General features: G+C 41.1%; 1 protein-coding gene across 2 annotated transcripts; it reads left to right on the forward strand.

Moving 5' to 3' along the window:
- Nucleotides 1-791: 791 nt before the first annotated feature.
- On the forward strand, nt 792-18008 carry LOC308188685 (histamine H3 receptor-like). Of its 2 annotated transcripts, XM_080578029.1 has the most exons (4): nt 792-817; nt 1575-1755; nt 4961-5127; nt 6662-18008. In XM_080578029.1, exons 2-4 carry the CDS (start codon nt 1596-1598, stop codon nt 7442-7444), a joined length of 1110 nt encoding a protein of 369 aa, XP_080434155.1. In that variant the 5' UTR covers nt 792-817; nt 1575-1595; the 3' UTR covers nt 7445-18008. The 2 variants fall into 2 exon arrangements, with proteins under 2 accessions (XP_080434155.1, XP_080434154.1); XM_080578028.1 differs by lacking the exon at nt 792-817 and having other exon boundaries at nt 825-1755.
- Nucleotides 18009-23556: the final 5548 nt, after the last annotated feature.

Here is a 23556-nt window from a genome sequence, read left to right on the forward strand (position 1 = left end):
TGACCAGGCAGCAGTTTTCTTTGTAGCCTGTCTTTACTTCGTATATCCTCATGCTGCCTTTTTACATTGTAGCTCTGCTATGAGTTCCCCGGTTAGCCAGTCTCCTGATATACTTATTTGTTTTCCGGAGAATGGAGATGGACGTATACCTACTTGTTTTCCTGAGAATGGGAACGGACTTCTGTCGTGCATGGAGAAAGCTGTCCTTAAAGGTCTGCAGGTTTTCTGAGCTCCTTTGTGCTTTAGAGCTGCCTCGTGTGGGATCCTACTACCGCTTTCCTGAATAAACTTCAGTCTGCTCACCTGAAGTCCAGGAGGTGTGCTCTGCTCCTTTTTTTCCTCGCTAGGATCCTCCTCCGCTACTTCATGGTCACTACGGCTGGAGCTGGCATTGATTACACGTCCCTAACCAGCTCTTCTTTAACAATGAACAGCTGATCTGTGCGCTAGCATCTTTGACCCATTGAGAACTTGTATCACCTTAAGCGGGCATCTGTTTGCCATGTTTTATCATTCCCGAGGTGTCTTCTGTTCCTATTGCCCTACAACTTTTGCTTTAATTCTCTTTACAATATATTTCCCTTAGTTTCCCAGACATGATCCGAGCACTGCACGTCTCCTCCCCACAGTGTCCCCACCCTCCCTTTCCTTGTTTTGTGCCCTATCTCTCGTCGAGCAGCCAGCATTACAGCCCCGGTCTGAAAACCAGTTGCAGGGTGTGCTGCGGAGCTGGTGACCCTCAGGCATGAGTCACAGCCCTGGCCTGCTCACGTCTGTGCCACTCTTACCAAAATAGATGAAATTATGATGAGGAGGGGTGGGTATTTAGCTTACTGTTCTCAGGGATAGACTTGCTTCCTGCTTCGGATAACTTCAAAAGGTGACACTTCTGCAAGTAGAACTGAATTTTAGACACACTGTAGCCAGCAGCAGTGAGAAATACACTTCTCTGTTTCTAACTGTGTAGTTTAGTAACAGCAAGCACAATGGTGCGTATGTTTACAGTAAGAGAAATAGAATTGTAGTAATTTACATCCTGTTGACCACTAGGGAAGTGAAAATGAGTTCTTTTTTTTTCTTTTCTTTTTTTTTTTTTTTTTCTTTTTAGCTTCAGCTGAATTCAGTGAGTAAAACAGCTTACACAATGCTAATATGCAAACTGCCTGACTTCGAAAAGAGCTGTTTTCAGACTAACTTTTCTGACCTCAGTAGATAAAGATCAGCCATCAGGAGAGAAAAGAGATCATCATTTGCTTTAAAGTGTGCGTTTACTGTTGCTTATGAGGTATCTTTTTTACAGACTTTTTTTTTCAGGCCAATAGGTGCATTCAGATCAAATAGCATGAGACTCCAGGCTTTGAAATCTTGTGATCTAGTATGCTGATATTGAGAAGTAGTCTGGATGTTTCAGTATTCAGCCCATCCTCTTAAAAGGTTTGTCTCAATCTATTGGATAAATCTGCCAGATGCAAGTTTCTTCCCAGACTCAACTGACCTGGCTACACAACATGCACAACAGCACTGCTGAAACTCCGCACACGATACGACCGTGTAATGGGATTTTGTCCCCACAGCCAGAGACCTCAGAGTTTTCCATGGGCGTCTTGGTGCTCCTGGCTCTGCTTATGGTGCTGCTAGCTTTGGTTACAATCCTTGGAAATGTTCTGGTGATCTTTGCTTTCATCATGGACAGAAATCTCAGGCATCGGAGCAACTATTTCTTTCTCAATCTTGCTATTTCTGACTTTGCAGTGGGTAAGTTGCAATGCTGAAGATATGTAATACTTGTTTTCTAGTAATGTTAAGAGGTGCAAGGGGGCCTTATTTTGGTGGGCATTTTCTTGGAGAAATTTCCTGTGTGCCATGGGGAAGAGTAAGGAATGTTGGAAACTGTATTAAGTGTTTTAGCAGCCTATTATGTCTCAAAATACATCATAATGAGATAAGTAATGCATTCTTGGTCTTGTAAATGCTTTTAATGTTGCTTCAGAAAAAAAAAGGAGCGACTACTCTATGTAAAAAATCCTGATTGATGGAAAGAGGTTTTTTGCCACAGTTTGTGATTTACTTTTGCTCCTCATGTAAAACTGTTCATTACACGTCATCATAAGATCTTTACGTTTGACAGAGTAACTGTTTTCTTATGCAGCTCTCTGAGGTACATCAAGATAAATGGATTACTTCTCTATGCAGTGCTAATGGCCTATGAGTGTATTACATTAGAACAAATGCACTTTACCACTGTAACTTTTCACTGGATGCAACTCAGTGCAGGCTATGGATCAGAAGGATTGTCCTGATGCCAGCAGACTATTGCTTGCATCTTCCATCTGTTTTCCTTATTAGCCTCCTTGTTGCATAGTGTCAGTGCAGTAGTCCTGGAGATGCAGAGGATCCAGTCCTAGTGGGTGATGCCAGGCGAAGAGGCAGGGGCTGTCAATGCCTTGTGCCACGCTCCTGCAGGGTTCAGACCATTAAAACAGCAAAAAAAAGTTGGTCCAGTGGGAGATGTTCCAGCAAATAGGAAAAAGGTCTGGTTTTTAAGTACTTCAAATTACTGAATATGATTTTTTTAGAAGGCTTTTGGTGTTTCAGTGAAGGCTTCCTGGCTCTTTAAATGTAGCAGCTTCAGCACAGAGCTGTAAGTTTTTAAACGTGGGTCCTAGGAGCAGAGGGAGTGATTGTATCTAGAGAAGCATGATAAAATCTTCCTGCATCATCTTGACTTGAGGCTAGAAAGGAAGCATTTCTGCACACAAGTGCTTTCTCTTTAGGACAGTCGCAGAGACCAGTACTCGCTGGTCCTTGAAGAGGGAATAACACTTACCAACATACTCCACTTCTGGCAATACCACCCCTCCTAAATGCTGTTGCTTTGCCAGTGCTGAATAGTGAAATATATTAGGCTAGCCTTGAAGATTTTGCTTCACTTATGCCAATTATTAAAAGTGGTCCCTAATTCTAGTGCCTACCCAATGGGCAGAAACCAAAGGAGCTGGAGCCTTTGCTTTCCTGCTCCTGGCAGACAAATTACTGGAGCTGTCATTTCATTGCTCAAACCTTCTGCAAAGATGTGTTTCTTCTGATATCTTACAATTTAGTCAAGAGATTTAAATACCTGCCTTCTACATCAGCTCTTGTTGTGACTGGCACCCTATATGGTCTTAAGTCAGCCATCAGGAAATGATTGCTCTCAGTATTTTGCTGACCCATAAACCACCTAAATCTAGGACTTCATCTCTGGGATCAGTCTGAAGAGGTTTTATTTTTTGGAGCTGCTGTAGCATTTTTTAAAGTTCTTAGATGTCTGGAAACTTTCCAGACAATGTGACTCATTTTTTTTGCATCCTCTAATTAGTAATATTAAGAATGGTTTCGTATATGAACTCTTAAAGCTTGGTTCTTGCATCTGTATTTATACCTACAGATATAATCCTTCAATAATCGTTTTTTGACACGGTGCCAAACATTGTTTTATCCCACTGAAGTTGATGAGTGCAGTAGTTGTCATCAACAACTCTGAAAAATGAGGGTTATTTTTTGTACAGAATTGATGCTGCTTACGTTTAAGGTGTATGTTAAGACAAACCATCACCACACCATCCTGAATGTTCTGTACATTCTGAGATCTTGCCAGACATTAAAAAAGAATAATCTGAAGAGTTTAAAATGTATCTTGAAACTGTGTACAGTTCTGTATTTGCCTTTGGTGGATCAGCATTTTCAGAATCAGATATTGCAGTATACTTTTGAAAGAATATTAGTGGTAAAATAAAGAAGTTGCTGGCTTAAAAATAAAACACAAGCATGACTTAGAACCATAGAACCATAAAGTTATCTAGGTTGGAAAAAATCTTCAAAATCGAGTCTGACCATGAACCTGACCTCCCATCAGTAAACTTCAGTGCCATGTCCACACATCTCTTAAATATCTCCAGGGAGTGATGTTCCAATGCTTGACCACACTCTCCATGAAGAAATTCTTCCTAATGTCCCATCAAACCTTCCCTGGCATAGTGTGAGACTGTTTTCTTGCATCCTATCACCTGTCACCTGAGAATAGAGTCTGACACCCTGCTCATTGTAACTTCCTTTCAGGAAGGTGTAGAGAGAGATGAGCTCTCTTTTTACTGGATGCAACTTAGTGCAGCCTATGGATCAGAGGCATTGTCTCACCAGCAGACTGCTGCTGGCATCTCCCATCTGTCTTCCTTATTAGCCCACTCTTCCCATAGCGTCATTCTCCCCATATCTCTTGTAGAAGTACTTCAGTAGAAGGTCTTCTGGACAAAAGGCAAATGTAATAAAACAAAAAATAGTTCTGGGGTTAACCTTAGTTGGAGAAGCAGCATGATTTAAAACACCACTTAAAAATGGAATGGCTTTCATATCTCAGTTGTTTCTGCTCTATCTGTGGTAGAAGAGGTTTCCACACACCACGCAGCCTCTCCAACATATTGTCTGTAGCATACAAACACTAACCAATCTTACATTAATAAGCTATGCTAGCAGTATCTGTAGATATGTTTGGGGGGAAAACTCTAACAGAGATAAAAGATAAGAAGATATACAACAATAAGTTTACATTTTGTAGCATAACAACGATGCATAGAATGCTGCATACTTGCTGCAGTACTGGCTTTATATTTTTAGAGACTATATAGTTGGTTAGACTGCAGTTTTCTTCTGTGGATCTTTCTTTGCTGATTTGCCCCAAGTTTATTCCCAACAATCAACATACACTAAGATCTAATACATAGAAAGTCTTCATCAGATTTCACAAGAATGTAAAAATTTCTTTATATAACTTACATATACACCTTAACAGTATACCTTTTTCTTTTTTTTTTTTTTTTTTTTTTTTCCACCTAAATATCAAAATATTGTCTCTCTTTGCTTCCAGGAGTACTGTTTGCAATCTGTAACAACGGCATGGTGTCTCTGTGATTGCTTTCCATAGGTGCATTCTGCATACCTCTCTACATCCCTTATGCCCTGACAGGGACCTGGCACTTGGGAAGAGGCATGTGCAAGCTCTGGCTAGTTATGGACTATCTCCTGTGCACAGCTTCAGTGTTTAACATTGTTCTAATTAGCTATGACCGTTTCCTGTCAGTTACTAAAGCTGTAAGTACCCTATTTATAGTCTCTCTCAGTTTTGTGGCAAGACTGTGGGATTTGGCAAGGCCATATCTTGATATTGGTGATAAGCCCTTTGCCTTATTGGTGAGTACAGGGCCCAGATTAATCGAGATAGTAACCCTGAGAAAATATGCTTGCGTGTGGAGATAGTTGTGTCTAGATGCAGTGCTGAGCATGCTCCAGCCCGGATCTGGTCAAACAGATCTTTTCTCACAATCTCTGCTGCAGGTTGCTGTTGTGTTGCTGCTTTAAGGAAAGCAGGCTGAGGAGTGAAAAGGCTGAGACAAAAGGCTGGCAAAAAGGGACCAAAGAAGGAGAAAATCTGAAGTAAACTGGATTTGGGTTTGGACCTAAATCAGACATGGGAGGAAAAGGCTAGGGTGGTGAAGTGAAGGACAACAGGGAGGATGGCTAGGCCTGAGACGTGGCTCCAAATGACCCTGGAGAAGACTGGGAAGAAGTGCAAATGGGGCAGAGAGTGGGCCAAAGGACAGACTGCAGAGAGCATCTGTGGGTATGAGGCAATTTCCTCTCCATGTCCGAAGCAGAACCCCAAACTTCAGATGCACTCTATGTCTCTGCTTTCTGCAGAGCATCCAATGCACCTCAAGTGTGCTTTATGTCTTGGTTCATACTAAGGCTGGAGGCCAACATTTCACGCTCATTGCACTGTTGGCTGAAGTGGCAGAGAAATGTGGGGCTGAGCTAGGAGTTCCAGCTCTTGGGTGACCTATGAGAATGTCAATATTATGCCATATGAAAAAAAAGATCGGTTGTATTTTTGTTAATTATAATTACTTGAACTTATTACAAATGCCTTTTTATTATTATGTGTTTCTGTTATTTAATTTTGTTTTAATGAAAGAAACTGGGAAATCAAACACGAAAACATTTTGTTTTTAAGTGAAATTACACTGGAAAACCAAAGACTCAACATTTACAAAGTACAAACCAGGACAAAGATAAGGGTGATTTTCTGGTTTCATCAGCTAATGTCTGCATTTTAGGGTTGGATTCTGCTCCTGTGTGTTCATGAAATGTGCAATAAATGATTTTTCAAGGGTGCACATTAAATTTGTGACATAATTTCTGTTGACCACTGTGCCACATTTAGTCCTGTATCTTGTGAAGTGCTGTAAAAAACAGTGCAGTTGTCAGTGAATGGGAGTCATTCTCTGAGCAACTATAAAACGTTAATTACTCTGCCAATTCATGCTGCAGATGTTTCAAACAAGGCGTACCAAATTACTAGGTACTTCTAACTCTGATGGATGATCATGTTTCATTGCCTGGACCAGGACCCTAGCACTATGACTGATACCTAGACAACCCCATGTTATGTCAACATCAATAAATTAAACATACCTGAGTGGGCTTGAGCTGATGAGCAAAGATGCAACTCTATTAGCAAATGCTATGCTAAGCTCGTCTTTGGCTAATTCTCTTGGTTCAAATATTTGCCTCTTCAGCTGCAATATTTTCTTTTTATTTTATTTATTTATTTATTTTTCCCTCACAGGTATCTTACAGAGTCCAGCGGGGAATAATGTCCAACCCTGTTGTCAAGATGGTGGCCATCTGGGTCTTTGCCTTCCTCCTCTACTGCCCAGCAATTCTCTTATGGGAACACGTGGCCGGCTGCAGCACGGTGCAGGAAGGGCAGTGCCATGCTGAGTTCTTTGATAACTGGTACTTCCTCCTTTGTGCATCCACCCTGGAGTTCTTTGTGCCGCTGCTCTCAGTCACCTACTTCAACGTGCACATCTTCATCAACATCCAGAGGCGCCAGAGACGTGGCAGCATTCAGGACTCTGAGCCTCCAAGGAGCAGCAGCTCATCCTGGAGGTCTTGCTTCGTGCTGAGACAAGGAACATCTTCCTCATCGGAAGCAGAGGACAGTGTCTCGTCCTCCATAAGGCCAAAGAAAGAGTCTTTGGTAGCTGAAAGCTTATCTCCATCCAGAGCCAATTCTGTAACCCCAGAAAATGACCTCTCCATTTCTTTTTGTGCAAGGACCAGGTCAAAACTACATCAGGACAAGAAAATTGCAAAGTCGCTTGCCATAATTGTTTGTGCCTTTGCCATTTGCTGGGCACCATATACTTTACTAATGATTATTCGTGGGGCCTGCCAAGGAACCTGTGTTCATAACTCCCTGTACGATGTTACCTTTTGGCTTTTGTGGCTCAATTCCTCTCTGAATCCATTTCTCTACCCTCTCTGTCATGATAAATTTCGAATGGCCTTTATGAAAATATTATGTCCCAAAAAGTTTGCAACATTAAGATCAGGCTCCTTTTAGAAGTAGAAGAAGGAAAAAAAAAAGACTGAATCATAGAATTATACAATATCCCGAGTTGGAAGGGACCCACAAGGATCATTGAGTCCAATTCCTGGTTCCACACAGGTCTACCCAAAAATTAAGACCATATAGTCCAAATGCTTCTTAAACTCCGACAGGCTTGGTGCTGTGACTACATCCCTGGGGAGCCTGTTCCAGTGTGTGACCACCCACTTGGTGAAAAACCTTTTCCTGATATCCAACCTGACTCTATTCCCTCGGGTCCTGTCGCTGTCCCCAGAGAGCAGAGCTCAGCGCCTGCCCCTCTTCTCCCCCTCATGAGGGAGCTGCAGGCCGCCATGAGGCCTCCCCTCGGCCTGCTCTGCTCTGGGCTGAGCAAACCAAGGGACCTCAGCTGCTCCTCGTATGTCTTCCCCTCTAGGGCCTTCACCATCTTTGTAGCCCTTCTCTGGACACTCTCCAACAGTTTAACGTCCTTTTTGTACTGTGGTGCTCAGAACTGCACACAGTACTTGAGGTGAGGCCGCACAGCACAGAGCAGAGCGGGACAATCCCTTCCCTCAACTGACCAGCAATGCCATGTTTGACGCACCCCAAGGTGTGGTTGGCCCTCCTGGCTGCCAGAGCACACTGCTGGCTCATATTCAACTTGCTATTAACCACAACGCCCAGATCCCTCTCTGCGGGGCTGCTCTCCAGCGTCTCGTCGCCCAGTCTGTACGTATAGCCAGGGTTGCCCCGTCCCAGGTGCAGGACCCGGCACTTGTTCTTGTTAAACTTCACGTGGTTGGTGATCGCCCAGCTCTCCAATCTGTCCAGATCTCTCTGCAAGGTCTTTCCAACCTCGACAGAGTCAACAACTCCTCCAAGCGTAGTATCATCAGCAATTTTACTCAAAACACCTTCTAGTCCTACATCCAGATTGTTTATGAAAACACCGAAAAGAACTGGCCTTAAAATGGAGCCCTGGGGGACCCCACTGGTGACTGGCTGCCAGTCTGATGTAACCCTACTTACCACAACCCTTTGAGCCCTACCTGTCAGCCAATTGTTCACCCACCGTATTATGTTTTTATCTAGCTGTATGCTGGACATTTTGTCCAGTAGGATCCTATGAGAAACCATATCAAAAGCTTTATTGAAATCCAAAAACATTACATCAACTGGCTTCCCTTGATCGACTAGATGGGTGATTTTATCATAAAAGGAAATTCAATTTGTTAGCAGGACAGCTGTAGTACAGCTTAAGTACAGCTGTATCTGTAGTGGTTGATGGATGTAAGTAGCCAAGGTTTGTAACTACTCTTTTCAGAAGAGTAAACTAGTTACAAAAACTAGGTAAGCCTTTGGTGAAATATATTATCCTTCAGATTAATACACGTGCCCCAAGTTTGTGGACTTTTTCCGGGTATTCCAATTGGCAAGGAAAAGGGTATTGCCTCTGCCTGACTTTTCTTAGTATAATATTCACATTATCTTCATTCTTATTGTGGAAGATACTTTCTTCTATTGCAGTACAGCTTGTATTTGTGTTCATGGGTGATATTATTTCGCTATACGATAAAGGTTGGTTATTTGCCATAAGGTCAGTAGTGTTCAAAAGTTAATATCTTCTCTATTTCATTTCTTTTGAACAGTTTGTAGTGCATTCAGAAGTATTTTTCCCCTTATTATAACATATCCAGGTAATTTATGACTTTGTTGTCAGGCATATAGCAGGATTACTTTCTCTCATTAATGATGTTTGGATATCAGGAGAATACAGGGATTACTTTTTAAAAACAGAGTGCAGATGTTCTCTGCAGAAAGGCATTAGTCTACATATCTGCTCAGATGAAGCAGTAGAGAATTTAGAAGTATTTAGATGCATTAGAAGTATTAGATGCACTTACACGCATCTCTAGCTGTTCTTCAAGAACCAAGACTTTTAAGCTATAGTTTTGAGAGATCATAGAATAATATTATTTCCTATTCAAAAGCATTATAGATATGAAGGCAAGACCTATAATAGCCTGACTGTGATGAGAGAGAGTAAGGAGAATGCATCTGTGAGTGAATAATCCAACAGAGCACCTTTCAAACTTTTGGAACTCCCTGGATCTCATTTGATTGTGTGTCCCCACAAGAGCAGCAGCACAGCCTTGCAAGGGCAGAAGACACATGGCCTGAGTACTCCGATGCAGGAAGACATCTCCTCTCTCCTTGAAAGCACTGAGCAGCTGATCATGAATGGAGTCACCTGCTGTTCTCTCATTTGTAGTTAGTAAGTACGGCCTGCCCTTACTCCACAACAGTGAGAAAATTTGTGGCTACCAGCCCAGGGGGAGATGTGTGCAGTGGTCAAAGCAACTCCATCTTTTTATACTCCCCTCTGGATCATTTCATGACTCCCAGTAGAATTGTAACCTGTGCTGTGAAAAGTGCAGGTCTAACAAGCCTTGCTGACTTCCAAATATGACATAATGCACAGGCACCAACTCAGCTCCACAGCTGAGCAAATCCCTACTCAGTTCAGGGTGCCAGTGGGCAAGCATTACAAATAATTGAGAAACAAAAGTGATTTTTTTTTTTAATCTCATTTGTCCCCTTCCATGCATCTTCTATTTCTATTGTCAGAGGTTATGATAAATGGATAATTTTCTTACATGCTGAGGTTTTTTGATTTGCTGCATGAGCTAAGAAAATGACTGACACCAATGACTACCTATAGTTTGTGTGGTGATGTAGCTGAGAAAATATAAGAGGTAATAATAGAGGAATAATATGAGGTAATCTTCTTCCAATATGCAGTTTCCAAGCTGTTAAGGGTTATTTAGTTACAGAATTTTGGAATTTTAATGTACTAGGTTCCTTAATAAATAAACAGGTGTAACTTTTAAAAATGCAAATAGTTTCTCTTCATCGTGCTGTCAGTAAGTATAAGACTAGCAGATAAATGAACAATAAACACTAAAGAAATATGAGAAGTAGCAGATGTCCCTTTTAACTTCTGGCTTTATTTAGTGCATACTCATATAGTATATTAGTACATTTTACTTATCTCTCTTCTGAATATTCTCCTCCTGGGCTGAACTACCATTTAATCACAGTTACTTGTTGTGCTATATTATGTAATAATCTAAACTCATCTGCTTACACCAAATATGTATATGTATGTGCTGTGGTTTAACCTGGCAGGGAGCTAAGTACCACAGAGCTGCTCACTCAATCTCCTCAGGTGGGATGGGGGAGGGAATCAGAAAGGTAAAAGTGCAAGAACTCATGAGTTGAAACCAAGAGAGTTAACTAGGTAAAGCAAAAGCCGTGCACACAAGCAAAGCAAAACCAGGAATTCATTTGCTACTTCCCATCGGCAGGAAGGTGTTCAGCCACTTCTAGGAAAGCAGGGCTTATCACAAGTAATAGTTTCTTGGGAAGACAAACACCATCACTACAAATGCCCCCTCCTTCCTCTTTCTTTACCCAAGCTTTTATTGCCAAGCATGATGCCTTATGTTATGGGATGTCCCTTTGGTCAGTTTGGGTCAGCTGTCCTGGCTGTGTCCCCTCCCAGTTCCTGGTGTACCCCCAGCCTCCTCGTTGGCAGGGCACCACGAGGAGTAGAAAGTCCTTGGCTCTCTGTGAACACTGCTCTGTAAAAACTAAAACATTGGTCTGTCATCACCACTGTTTTCATCGAAAATCCAAAACACAGCACCATACATATCTCTCTGAAGAAAATTAACGCTATCCCAGACAAAACCATGACACTGCTATCAATCAACAGATATATCCAAGGCAGGTCAGAATACAATAAACATGTGCCCACTACACCAGTCTATTTTCTTTAAATGCAGAGTGTACAAGCTTTTTGTCCTGCAGAGCTTCTACCATTCTTTCAAAATGCAACTTATAAATTCAGTAATGTTGAATATATGCAAACAAATCCTTTTGTGTCAGCCTTAAGTGCAAATGGTTCCTTAATGCTAAAGAAGACATGCTTTTAACAGTGTTAGCAGTAGGGAGTTGAATATCTCATTCTGGTTAGCTTATCAGAGGATATCTGAAACGAAGCCATTGTCATGTGTAGATAAGGACACGCAGTTATATCTATGAAGTTATATATGTATATACGTATTTGTTCTTCCTCCTCCTTGCTCTTTTCTTTGGCTTGCATCTCATAGCAAAATGATCTCTGGTACAGGCCAGAGCTAGGGCTGAATGCTGTTATCAACAGGGACTTAACATTTTTTTTTTTCAGCCTGAGGCGTCTTGACATCTCCAGCAGAGCCCTGTGCAAGGCCTGGGAAGAGCAAGGAATTCAAAAAACCCAAAAAATGGTGTCAAATTTAGGTAATAGAAGATACTGAGCACAAGGTCCTTGGAAGGATGGTGAAGCACCTAACTCTGCCTCCATTTTGGCTTACTTGGCATGTTGGAAGTTACCAACATAATTACTCTACCTGGGCAGTGCTTCTTGGTGAAAACTTTGTTTCAGAGGCATGGGCAGATAGTTCAATAATACCCCTGGCTTATTTTTGGCAGCTTTTTTAACTGTACTGGAAAGTAAGTTGGCAATCTGGTTGGTTTTTTCTTCCCCACACTTTGTGAGCTATGGTTAGTGGGATACAGAAGTAAGAAAGAAGCTGATGGCTAGGAAAAACTGAATGGCTTAAATGAGGGGTTAGATTAGGCTCTTTCTTCTTCTGGTGTAGAAGTTACTTTCAATGGAGAAAGACACAGGACCTCTGTAAATTGTATTCCTTATCCTTCAGCCTGGCAACAGAAATATTGGGAACTGTCAGAGGAATGGTTTAATCTAAGGATCATGGGGGTACCCCATTGACACTGCTGATCACTATTTCTTGTGAACCGTGAGTCCCTGTGGAGGTTGCACAAGTAAGCCACATTACAGATCTAAGTGCTGATGGTATGAAATTCTCCCTACCCCTGCTCTGAACTCGTGGGCAATGCAGTCCTGTAACTAGACAAATAAATAAATAAATAAATACATCTGCATTGCAATGAGAAACAAAGCTGTCAGGAAGCTGGTGTAGCTCACACTTTGTGTGAGTCGAACTAATGCTTTGTGGCACTGATGCTTAAAATATAACAGAAACAACGAGTCAGTGCTTCAGGTGAGGCACATGAGATCTGCAGGTACTGGAAAGGTCACTTACAAAAAATTCCAGCACTGCAAGAAACTGTGTGCCAAATGAATTATTAGGGTACTTGTTGCAAATTAGTCTCAAAGCCAGCTTATCACCCCACACACCCAATACTGTGATGTGATCTGTTAGAGCAGAAAAACAATAATAAAGCTACTGGATGGTTAGGCCTCAGCAGTTAATGTTTCATTGGCGATTCCTCTGGTGCTGTGCGGTTTTCTTGCTTGGTATGTTACCTGATAAAAGGGTAACAGAATAGCTTTTCTGTTACTGCATCAAGCTAATGACTGGAGAAGTCAGGAACTCCTGGGTGATGGGAAAGTGGACCTTGGAGGCAAAGCTGTTGGCAGAGTGAGGAAGTGCTCATGTCCTTGAAAGAAAGAACCTAAAACAGTAATGAACTTGGAAGAGGGAAGTCAACTTGGAAAATTCCAAATGGAAATTTCCCCTTGGAGGAAAGTAGAAGAATAGTGGTTGAAGAAATATTTTTTTGAACAACAGGAGGAAAATAGGCCAACAAACACAGCTGAGCTCAGGTAAAAAAGAGATACATCTTAATTTCTCAAGAAGCTATTTTTACCACTGAAGACCATTTAGTCAATATAAAGCATACTTTTAACGTAAAGAACCAAGCAGTAAATTGTATAATCTTATTTCAGAGTCCCTGTGTCTGGGGGGCTCAATCAGCCAGCATCTCCAGACAAATGTCCTGGTGAGGGCTTGGATCTTGCAAGCCAAGAGGTCTGTGCTAAAAAAAGGCTTAAGTATGTTGGTTAGAGGGAAAGGTGATACTACGTTTAATGCAAATTTCATTTCTTCCTTGGATTGACAGAACAATATAGGATTTTTCACATACACCTTATTTGGTAAGTGAGAGTGACCAGGCAACTTCCTTTCTTTTGCACAATTTTATATATTTTTTAATCCCGTTTCTAAATACCAGAGTACAACTCTGCTTTAAAGTACATAATTTTGTTGAAAATTGCTATGAAAATATATGAAGAAAAGGCTTCTATAAACAAAACTCAGATGTGTATCTAGGTGCAAAAGCTGGAAATGAATATAAGGCAGTGTCACATTTTTTTTTAGGATGAATATATCTGAATTCTGGAAAGATGGCTTTTTAAGTTTTATTATTGACTTTATTATTTATTATTGATTTATTATTAGTATAGTCCTTCATAAAAAGTCTTCTTTGGGCTCTAACCAAAATAAGTGAGGGCAGGAAGGAATGTCTCGTTGAGAAAATCTTAATGAAGATTGATTATTGAAGATTTATTGAGTCTTATGGTTATTTGTGTGACAGCCCTGTGACCACCAAATAGGCCTTCGCTGCAATGGCTGAACTCACCTGGACTCTCACGCCCAACATTAACCTTGGACCTTGGAGCACTGTTTGGATGGAGGAGGGTGTCCTGCTGTGAGCTACATCGGAGCTTGCAGCTCAGGTTTTGGGTGGATTTCTGAAATTGACCTTGGACCCAGCTTATCACCTCATGTTTATCTCATGATCTTCTACAGCTGCACCTGAGGAACTGAAGTCTTCCACAATGGCATAATCTGTGGTAACATTTGTCTCTCAAGGAAAAATCACACAAGTGGAGCAAATCCAGTCTGATCCCAAGGAAGTTCCTAGCTCTGCCTTACAAGGGTTGTTTACTCTTCCTCCCCAAAGAACTAGAGATCTAGAACCCACAGTTTCTTTTTATTTATTTTACCAAGTTGGCATGGCATGATGTGTAATGCTATCCGACTACTTTATTATTATATTGATCTTCCTTTACCAGCGGTAAGGGGAACATCCTTCTACATATAACATTATTCAGCACTGTTTTTTTTGGTCTTGCAAGCTCAGCACTTTTCTTGTATCCTGTAGAACCTGGTTTCCCATTTTGCGTCAAGTAGTTCATGTTCCTCCATACTGTTGTACTGATTGTAGATCTGCTATGGCACGTGTTTCTGGGTGCCTTGCTGAACTGTTCCCAAAGCACACTGGTACAGTTTTTCAAGTATCTCAGAAACAATTGCTGTTCTCACTTGCATTACCATTTTCTTTTTCATTTCCTATATTCTAAAGATATCATTCTCTTTAGAAGATCTACACAGAAATCAAATATCCCCTGAGTAAAACCTGTTGTTAGTAAGTTAGCAGTTTACCATAACCACAAATACCTTCCCTTGCCTTGTAAGAATTTCACCATTTGTTGTCTTCCTGTTGTTGGGCTGCTGTTATTTTTAGGTGGAAAACAAGTGTTCTTGCAAAACTTTTATTTAAAATAAAATGTGAAAAAAAAACAAAGCAAGCAAACAAAAAAACTGTAATCAGAAATGAAAGAAGTTTAAGCAAAGAAACACAACAAATTTATCCAGAGCAGAAAAAATCAGCTCCTCTGTTCTGTTTTTCTACATGTGTTCCTTTGGTTTAAAAACAGTGTTTTAACAGCAGTGATAATGAAGTTAGAAATAGGTTTTAAATAGCATAAAGTAGCATGGCTGAGTTTGTGTGTGGCAAAACTGGAATAGCATCATACAATGAAGGAAGGCAAAGCTCTATTATTATTATTTATTTATTTATTTATTTTACTATGTAGGAGAGACTGTTTTTCTTTAACAGAGTAGAAAATCAAAGAAGCAGACTGTCTCCTTCCTTACATCACCACATTTAGGTATTACACTACCAAGATTTTTCCCCTGTAGCTCTTTATTTTTCAGGATCCGGCTACTATACTTCAGGCTGGATCAAACTTTCTTGCCTGTAAATGTTTGCACAGTGCTCTGATCTTCACTTGGGTGCATACTCTCTCACTCGTTTGCTCTCCTTGCCAAACAACTCTGCCCAAAGTTTTTATCTTGAGTGTATATATATATATATATATTTGTGGGAACTCCCCCTTATCGCTCTATCTTTAAAGAAGAAAATTCGTTATACCTATCAGTTGCAACAAAACTCAGTGTAACCAATAGTGACTCTTCACTGATGTTTTCTCTCTTGAGCTGTGGAAAATTTTTAAATTAGCTGCTCCCTTTCCTCCATCTTCTGCAGGACAAGGCATGATGATTTGTGGTTGCCTCCTTCATGCTGGTATCTCTTGGCTCACCCTCTTCTAAAGGAAGATCATTCCTTTACTTTTCACTCCTGCTAAAGAAGGTAGTCACATTTCTATGTAAGTGACTTGTAGAATAGGAGGCCAGCTTTCCCTAACCACCTATATTGGCAATGAAATGAGAAACTCCTCCAGAAAGCAGCTTAGAGAAGGGGTCTGATTAACCCCCTGAGGCAGCAGTTCAGAGGCCTGTTTGTCCCCAGTGCGCTTGTGAAGGCAGGCGCTGCGAATGCATCTGCTCGTTTTCCTCTCACCAAAGCCTGATTTTTGACATTTTCCTGTTCCAACCGACCTGTTCCTGCAGATGTCACTAGTGCTACACAGTATTTTTAAACCTTGCAAATCCGTGGATTTTTCAAAAGGTGCCATTGGTATGTACAATACTACGTGATATCACACCAGCGCCTTTCTGCCAAAAATGCCAGTAGATCCATTATATTACATCTAATATTTACTTTGCGGTAGAAAACATTAGTGGAAGGGCTTATTGCCTTGACAAAGAAAAGAAGAGTTTAGTCATACAGATAATCATCAGTCAGTGCAGGACTTCTTCCTAAGTTGCTCTGCATAGAAACTGTCCCGTGCTCTGCATTTAAAACAAGCTTTCTATTGCCTGTGAAAAAAAGATACTGAGTTGAGAGCAGGTTCCTCAGCATTGCCTCGTGGTAAAAAAAAGGTGCCCTCTCCTCTGATGTGAAAGGCTTTGCTCTCGTGATTGCTTTAAGCTATTTAATTGTGGACTGCTGTTAAAAAAGCCATCCAGCTCTCCTACCCTTCCCGCTGTTGCTCCTGCTCCTGGCTACGTGGTCCTGCCCCAATGTCACCCTGGGCAACGGCTTGTGCAGCTGCACAGGAAACCAAGTCTAAGAGCTGATCCAGGTGGAAAGCAGCCATTTCTATTTTTGATTACTTAGTTTAGGTCGAGTTAGATAGAATACCTTTTTTAGCTTACCACAGAAGCATACAAGTGTTAGATGCTTGTCTGACAGCTGACCCTTTGTCAGCAGTTTGGTTTTCAGTCAGATTAAAGCAACGAAGAAGCTGCAGCTTTGGATATGAGTATTTGGATATATTTCTCAATAATTTTCTACAGGGCAGATCTTTAGCTTGGCTGACTTGGTAGACCTCCAGTGACTTTAGCAAAGTTGTGCCAAAATAGACCAGAGTAGGGTCTTGCCCAGTCTGCACGGTGGACATCTTCATGGGGATCTGCTCAGATGGGCTTTTGGGGATGGAGCATTTCCACGAGAGGGGGACAGATCTCAATTCCGCCACTTTTTCTGTCATGCTAAGGGTCTTAGCATCATTAGCTCTGGCTGAAGCCCTTTGTCTGAGAGAAATTGTAACTTAAAATTAGTGAAGTTCCCTGCTGAGACATTTACATTCAACCAATTCTGCCGCTTTTGACAACTGACTAGACTCTGTCCTCAGGTACATACAAAGACAATATGTCAATGCAAGTGCCTGCATTACAGGACATAGGCCGAATTAATTTCTGGAATAATGCCATGGAAATTAAGTGATCGGTATAGTCTCTGAAGTTTAACTGTTTACATTATTTGTATTATATTTCAGCAATAGTTTCTGGTGTATGCTTATCAATTGGTTTTCAGCCTGTTCTCCTATTGCTGTTTTAGGTTAACTCATTGCCTGGCTTTTCTGGTGGCAGGCACAGTGTTTCTGTTCTGTTCTCCATCACTGGTTTCTTCACACTGTTTAATTTCATAAGGTACTTGTTATTTTTTTCATTATTATACGTCAGATTTTCTTTGCTGTGTTCTGCCCGAGCAGTTGCCCCTTTGTTGATGTCTGCACCAGGCCTGTAGGCTCTGTGTATCCTGATATGAGCAAACAGCACTGGCCTCCGACTCACCTCCTTTTACAACCTTATACCTAGTGTTGTTCTCTTCCTCCCTATCATGTTGGAGGAATTAGAAGCAGGGTCCTTTGAGAATCTGTGTGTAAACACTTGTTACTTTTACTTAATGAAGTATTATCTTTATATATTTATATTCCTCCCATCCAGCATGCAGGTTTATGTCTTCTTTGCTACAAGAATTTATGTGTACAAGAGAATGAAGAAAGGAGAATTTAAAACAAAACTGCATCAAAAAGGTACTTTAATTTCCTTCTGAGATTCATGCTGTGTCCAGAGTCTCTGCCTCCCTACAACTTATTTCTTGTGCAGCCACTACGTTTGTTCTCCCTCGGTACTGTGGGAGGACACATCTGTGCAGGGAGGACAAACAGAAGGTTAAGATTAAACCTGTTTGAGCTTTTAAGCCTTGAAAGGCAGACCTAACTCCATTCAGAAACCAGTGTAGAGAGCAAATCCCCAAGACATTAAGCCTGCAAAAACATGTGATGCTGAACTGAAGAGCTGCTTTGTTTTTTAAAATATGTCATAAAACCATGACCAGCTTGGAGAGGGCAATGAGCTTTCCGATGGAGCTAAGGAGATTTCTTCTGGTCCTGTGCTGAGCAGGGCCAAGCTTAATAGGGAAAACTCAAGTCTAATTTGATTGGGCTCACAGACTGAAAATAGGGGTTTTACTGATATTCCTGCTGATGGGACTTCAGGCTCCCAGTACCACTGGGGGACAGGCGGGGAACAACACTAACACTGTAGCTCCTTCTGAGGAGTGCATTTTGTTCATGTTGCACTTGGTGTGAAGCCAGTACCGTTGGTCACCTCTAGTGGAGTTTTGCTACACCTCATTTGGCCAAAATATTGTTTACTTTTTTAAAAACTGCCTGACCTGAGGGGGAAAAGTGTGCGTTGGACTTTCACATTACTAATAATATCGCAGCTCGATGGTCAGGTCAGGAAGCGGGGACTGCCTCACCCACAGTGGAGCAGCTTAAAATCTGCCTGTAGTGATTACTATTCCTGGCCTCAGACTGTTTATTTCTTGCACTCGAAACCACAGTGTTCACACAGGCCATTGCCTCCCCTCTTTCCTCCCCCCGACCCTCCCAAAGCAAAACTCACCAGTGTAAGAGCTCCCGTGGGTGCTTTTCGGCTGACCTTGCTGCTAGGATCTTTTCATCCCGGATTGTCTGTCTTTCTTGCTTCAGGCCATTAGCCTTTGCCTTGTCCCCTTTGACTGCCCTGAATAATTCTTGCCTCTCCACGGCTCTTCCTGGTTTAGATTTATTAATTGAAAGGAAAGCTGCCACCATGGCCCAGCCACCTGAAGGGCTGCTGGTGAGCCTGCGGTGGGGCAGCAGGCTGCAGAGAGGAACACTCCGCTTCAGACTGCCCTGGTGGCTCCTGCCATCAGCTGTGCTTTGCTGACAGTCAGGGCACTTAGCATCCAATTTAGCTTTTCTAATAAGGGAAAACTGCTCCACAGCTAGGAGGTGAGTTTGAAAGCTGTACCCTGCCCCAGAGAAAGGAGGGCAGAGATCTGAGTTAGCAATGCGACACCATGCCCAGGAGGCAACTTTCAAGAGCTGGGTACCCACTGGGAACCTGGATGTCCAGTCCTGCAAGGGCTCAAATTCTAAATTTTCTTTGTATCTAAAAAAGAGAATCGAGGCCAGGTTTGCCTAACTTATGATTCTGCTCAGACCCATGAGTTCAAAGTTTGGTGATGTCCTCTGATTCTTTTGGTTTTGCATTAAATTTGAGGCTTTAAAATTTTTATTTGTTTATTATTTTGTCCTGCAAACTTTCATTAAATTCCTGCTTCAATTTATGGCCAAAAGATAATGACTCTTTTAATACCTCAAATGAATGCTATGAATGCTGTGTCAGGAAGTTTTTGACCTATAATCCATCTGTTTGCTGGTCAAGAGTGAATGCATTTGTGGTGTTTGCGTGGAGGGGGAACAAAGAGATGGGGGCTACCCTGAAACAGCTTCATCTGAGCAGATGAGGTGGTCATTAGGCTGCCCCATCACCACTCTGATGGGGTCTGGGGTGCTCCAGTAACGGAAGCTGCTGGTCCTTCAAAGGCACCTTCTTTGCCTTCTCTGTTCCTTAACTGCCCTAAACATATCTTATTTCTGTGTAACATCTCTTATTTCTGTATATGCAAAATTCTCTCTCCATCTGTGTGGTTTTGTTAGAGGAACAGAAAGAAGAAGCAAAACTATCTTTTTCTTAAAGCAGAAGATGTGGTAGGAGGAAGTTCAAGAGGGACATGGCTGCTTAAAACTGAGTAGGGACAGCAAAGTTTCCTTGGAAAGTGAGGGAAGACTTGAAAAAGAAATCAGATGAATAGCTGCCGGTCAGTCTGTGTTTCAGAGTATTGGTGAGCATTGTGCAATGCGTGACTAAAATTCCACCAAAGGAGAACCAAATGATACCATGAGGTTATTCATGCAGAAAGCTTCAAATACTGAGGGATGCATTCATTAGTCATAAAATAATGCCATGACATCATTTTATTATTCCTTTCTATAATTGCCCACAACCTCATAAATGACAAAGAGGGGTCCCCAAACTTAAGGAATGTCTACAATATGGAGGGTAAACCACCTCTGAAGTTTGAACCTTCACATGAACACTGACTGCCTGTGTGAAAGTCAGCCGAGAGACACATTCGGTCATGACATTTTAAAAACTTCACTGCTTTTTAATAATACAAAGTTTATACTTTTATCTACATACTTAAGTTCAATAAATATTGATCAGATTAATGTTTGATACAGTGACATGGGATGCTTAAGCTCTTCTATTTTAAAATCTTAGGTGAGCATCAGAGTTTAAGGTGATTTAAGGATTTAGATCAGTAGAAAATAATAAATTGTCCTTAAACCTTCATGCAGCTTAGCTACAGCTTTGCATGCCATCCCTCAGATATTTTAAAGATTTTTTTAAGGCTTCCTCAGCAGCAGAGCTTGCTTCAAATCCATCACATTTCAAAGCTGACTCAGAGTTTCAAGTAGTGCCCCTCTTGAAGTGCTCTATTTTGTGGAAATAACCATTTCCCATTTTTTTTTTTTTAATTTAATTTTATTTTTTAGTTTAGGCATGCTGTAAGCAGTTGTCTTACGGCTTGGTCTGGCAGTATCACCCTTGTAGGCAGACGGCACATGGCACTGAACAGAACTCCCACGTGCCCCGTCATTGCCAGCTTCAGTGAGAGTGGTCAGCTTGAAGATGAGGATGAAGGGGCCATTAGTACCACTTCGTATAACTGCAGAATAATTTTGGTTGGGGGGGACCTGTGAAGGTCACTTAGTTCAAGAGAAGACATTTGAAATGAACAAGCAGGTTGTACCTTTTTTGTTTTATTTTGTTTCGGTTTGGGTTATTTTTCTTTCTCTGCATTCGTTCCTCTGATTCCCTAAGGCTGTGAATAGTAAGTGAAAGCACACAGAGTACGATGCCACAATTTATGTTGTTTTATTTAAAAGACTTCTAAAGAAGAACTAATATAGACAAACTGTAAATGCTGGGGAATGTTTTATGGTAGTGATATAGGAGTCGCTACGCATGGGATCCACCACAGTACGGTAAATGCATCCCCATAGCACCCTGCCCCATCAGAGCAGGCAATGGGCTTTTGTAGGGCCAGGCTGTGGGGAGACACAACGCCTCCTTCCTGCCTCGCTAACAGACACAGTTTTGACAACTAGTTACATGATAACCTAGTCAGTGTTTAGCAAAAACTGAGGTGGCAAGTGTTAGAAGTGGCAGCAGATGTAATACAACTTTTTTCTCTATTTTACTTTTTTTTTTCCATTGTTTTACCTCCTTTTGTTTTGTTAATGTCTCCTATATTTTGTGGACCTACACATCACTCTGAGTCACTACAATTTCCTTCACAGCCTGGTCACAGCCTTTATAAAGTTTTAATTGAAAATGCCATCCCCAGTTACAGTGCTAGAGGTAGGGAAAACAAAGCAGACTGGCGGAGTGCTTGATTCTCAGCCAGCTGATTTAATAGCAAACAGGATCAGACTCTTTGTATCTTCTTCTGCTCATGTGGAAAATCTGTATTAATGATCAGTAACATCCAGCTTATACCAATAGCTCTGTATTGGTGCTGGGCTTTATTGCCTTCCCTAATTTTATTAACTTATAATCAAATACTAAATAATTTTCAAGGTAATATTCATTGACATTAGAATACAGGAAACTTTTAATACAAATTATGTGACATATTGAAATTACACAGATATTATTGGTTTTTGAGTAATATTGCATTTTATTGACATTTTGCAAATTTACAATAATGCTACTTCAATGCTCTGTTCCCTAACACAATTAATCTGAATAATTTGATCTGTAATATTATTCAGAGCATTTTTATTTTATTATTTTATTTTATTTTATTTTATTTTATTTTTATTTTATTTTATTTTATTTTATTTTATTTTATTTTATTTTATTTTAATATAGCAATGATTGAAAACCGCTGAGTGGTAACAGAAGAAATAAAGAGTTCCTGGGTGTCTTACAGTCCTCTGCTCTCTCATGCCACTTCGCTGGGCCACCCCTTCTCAAACACCTGAGGCTCATCTTGAGGTGTAATCAACTTTCTGTCCCACAGCTCTTGGAAACTTTGCCTGAGCTGCACTGTTTTTGCAGTTAGCTTTCCCTCCAGCCTAAATTTACTCTTGAACACTCTGTACACACAGGTCCTGTGCCAGCGTTGTCTTTTGTTTTAGATAGGACTTTTTTTCTCCGGGGTGCTTGTGACTCATAGCCAGATCTCTGGCCAGCATCCCCCTTGTTAGCCTGAGCAGCCAGACTTCTCACATCGACTTTCCTAACCTTCCTGCTGACCTCTCCACAACTCTTCCAGTTGGAAGGTATCTCCCTGAAATGCGGGCGACCAGGATTGTATGCAGTTTTCCATATGGTATCACCTGGGCCTCATACAAAGCCATGAATGCTTCCCTACATTTCCTGGAAATACCTCCTCTGCTATGTTCAGAGTTACCTTTTCAAGAAAAGAAATTGAGTGAGTCTGGCAAGGTCTACCTTCAGTAAACTCATGCTGCATTTTATCCCATATTGCTTTTACCTCTGCGTACCTCTGCGTTAGATTCCCCACAGACTGCTATTTTAAAGCCTGGTAAGCTATTGGAGTGCCCCTAATAGACCTGTAAATACAGGTCATATTTTTCACCTTCTTAATTGCAGGTCATACACTTGGGGTTCCCCAGTCCTATGGCACTGTCCACAACTTGCTAAGTTTATCAAAGAGATTTGCTAACAGACTCCAAATATCATGTGTTAGAGCTTTCCTAACAAGGCAGGATATTTTCTCATCCTTCCTATTTCAGCATACTCATCGCCTTTGTCTTAGTAGGAAGTTGCACTTTCAAGATTCAGTTCATCTGACTTACCTACTCTTTTGGTCTTTGAAATCTATAATCTTAGTTACAAAGAAATCTTGCTGTGTTTTGCATTCCATTTAAGCTGAATCTGTTTGCAATAACTTCATAAAAAATATTTTCTATGCACACCTATATTTTACAGTGCTTTAATATGAACCAAACCAAGTCTAGACTGTGATCATCTCATGTTTGCTGAAGGAAGGTTAATGAGGATGAAGACACTTGCTGGCCATCCAGCTAGTGGTATTGTCAGGCCATACTATCATGAGAAGCATTTGGTTGCTAACCTATATCTAGGTTGTGATAGTCTGACAGCACTTTCCTCTTGAACAACTTCGGTGAGGTTTCTGGGCAGAGCCAAATCTGGTGGTGGAATTTAGTGGCTGTTTATTGGAAAATTCCCCCCAGAGTGATTTTTTGGTTTTTTCTCTCAGGACCTTATTGTATATTGGTGCCATACTTCTTTCTCATCGTGGATTCCTTCTAATATAACTGTGTTATAAAGTTCAGGTTCTTTTTCAAGTTTCATGGTGAAATTCACTCGTCTCAAGAACAAAAAGGA

This window comes from Anser brachyrhynchus (assembly GCF_964034855.1).
Source record: "Anser brachyrhynchus genome assembly, chromosome: 2".
Taxonomy (NCBI): Eukaryota; Metazoa; Chordata; class Aves; order Anseriformes; family Anatidae; genus Anser; species Anser brachyrhynchus.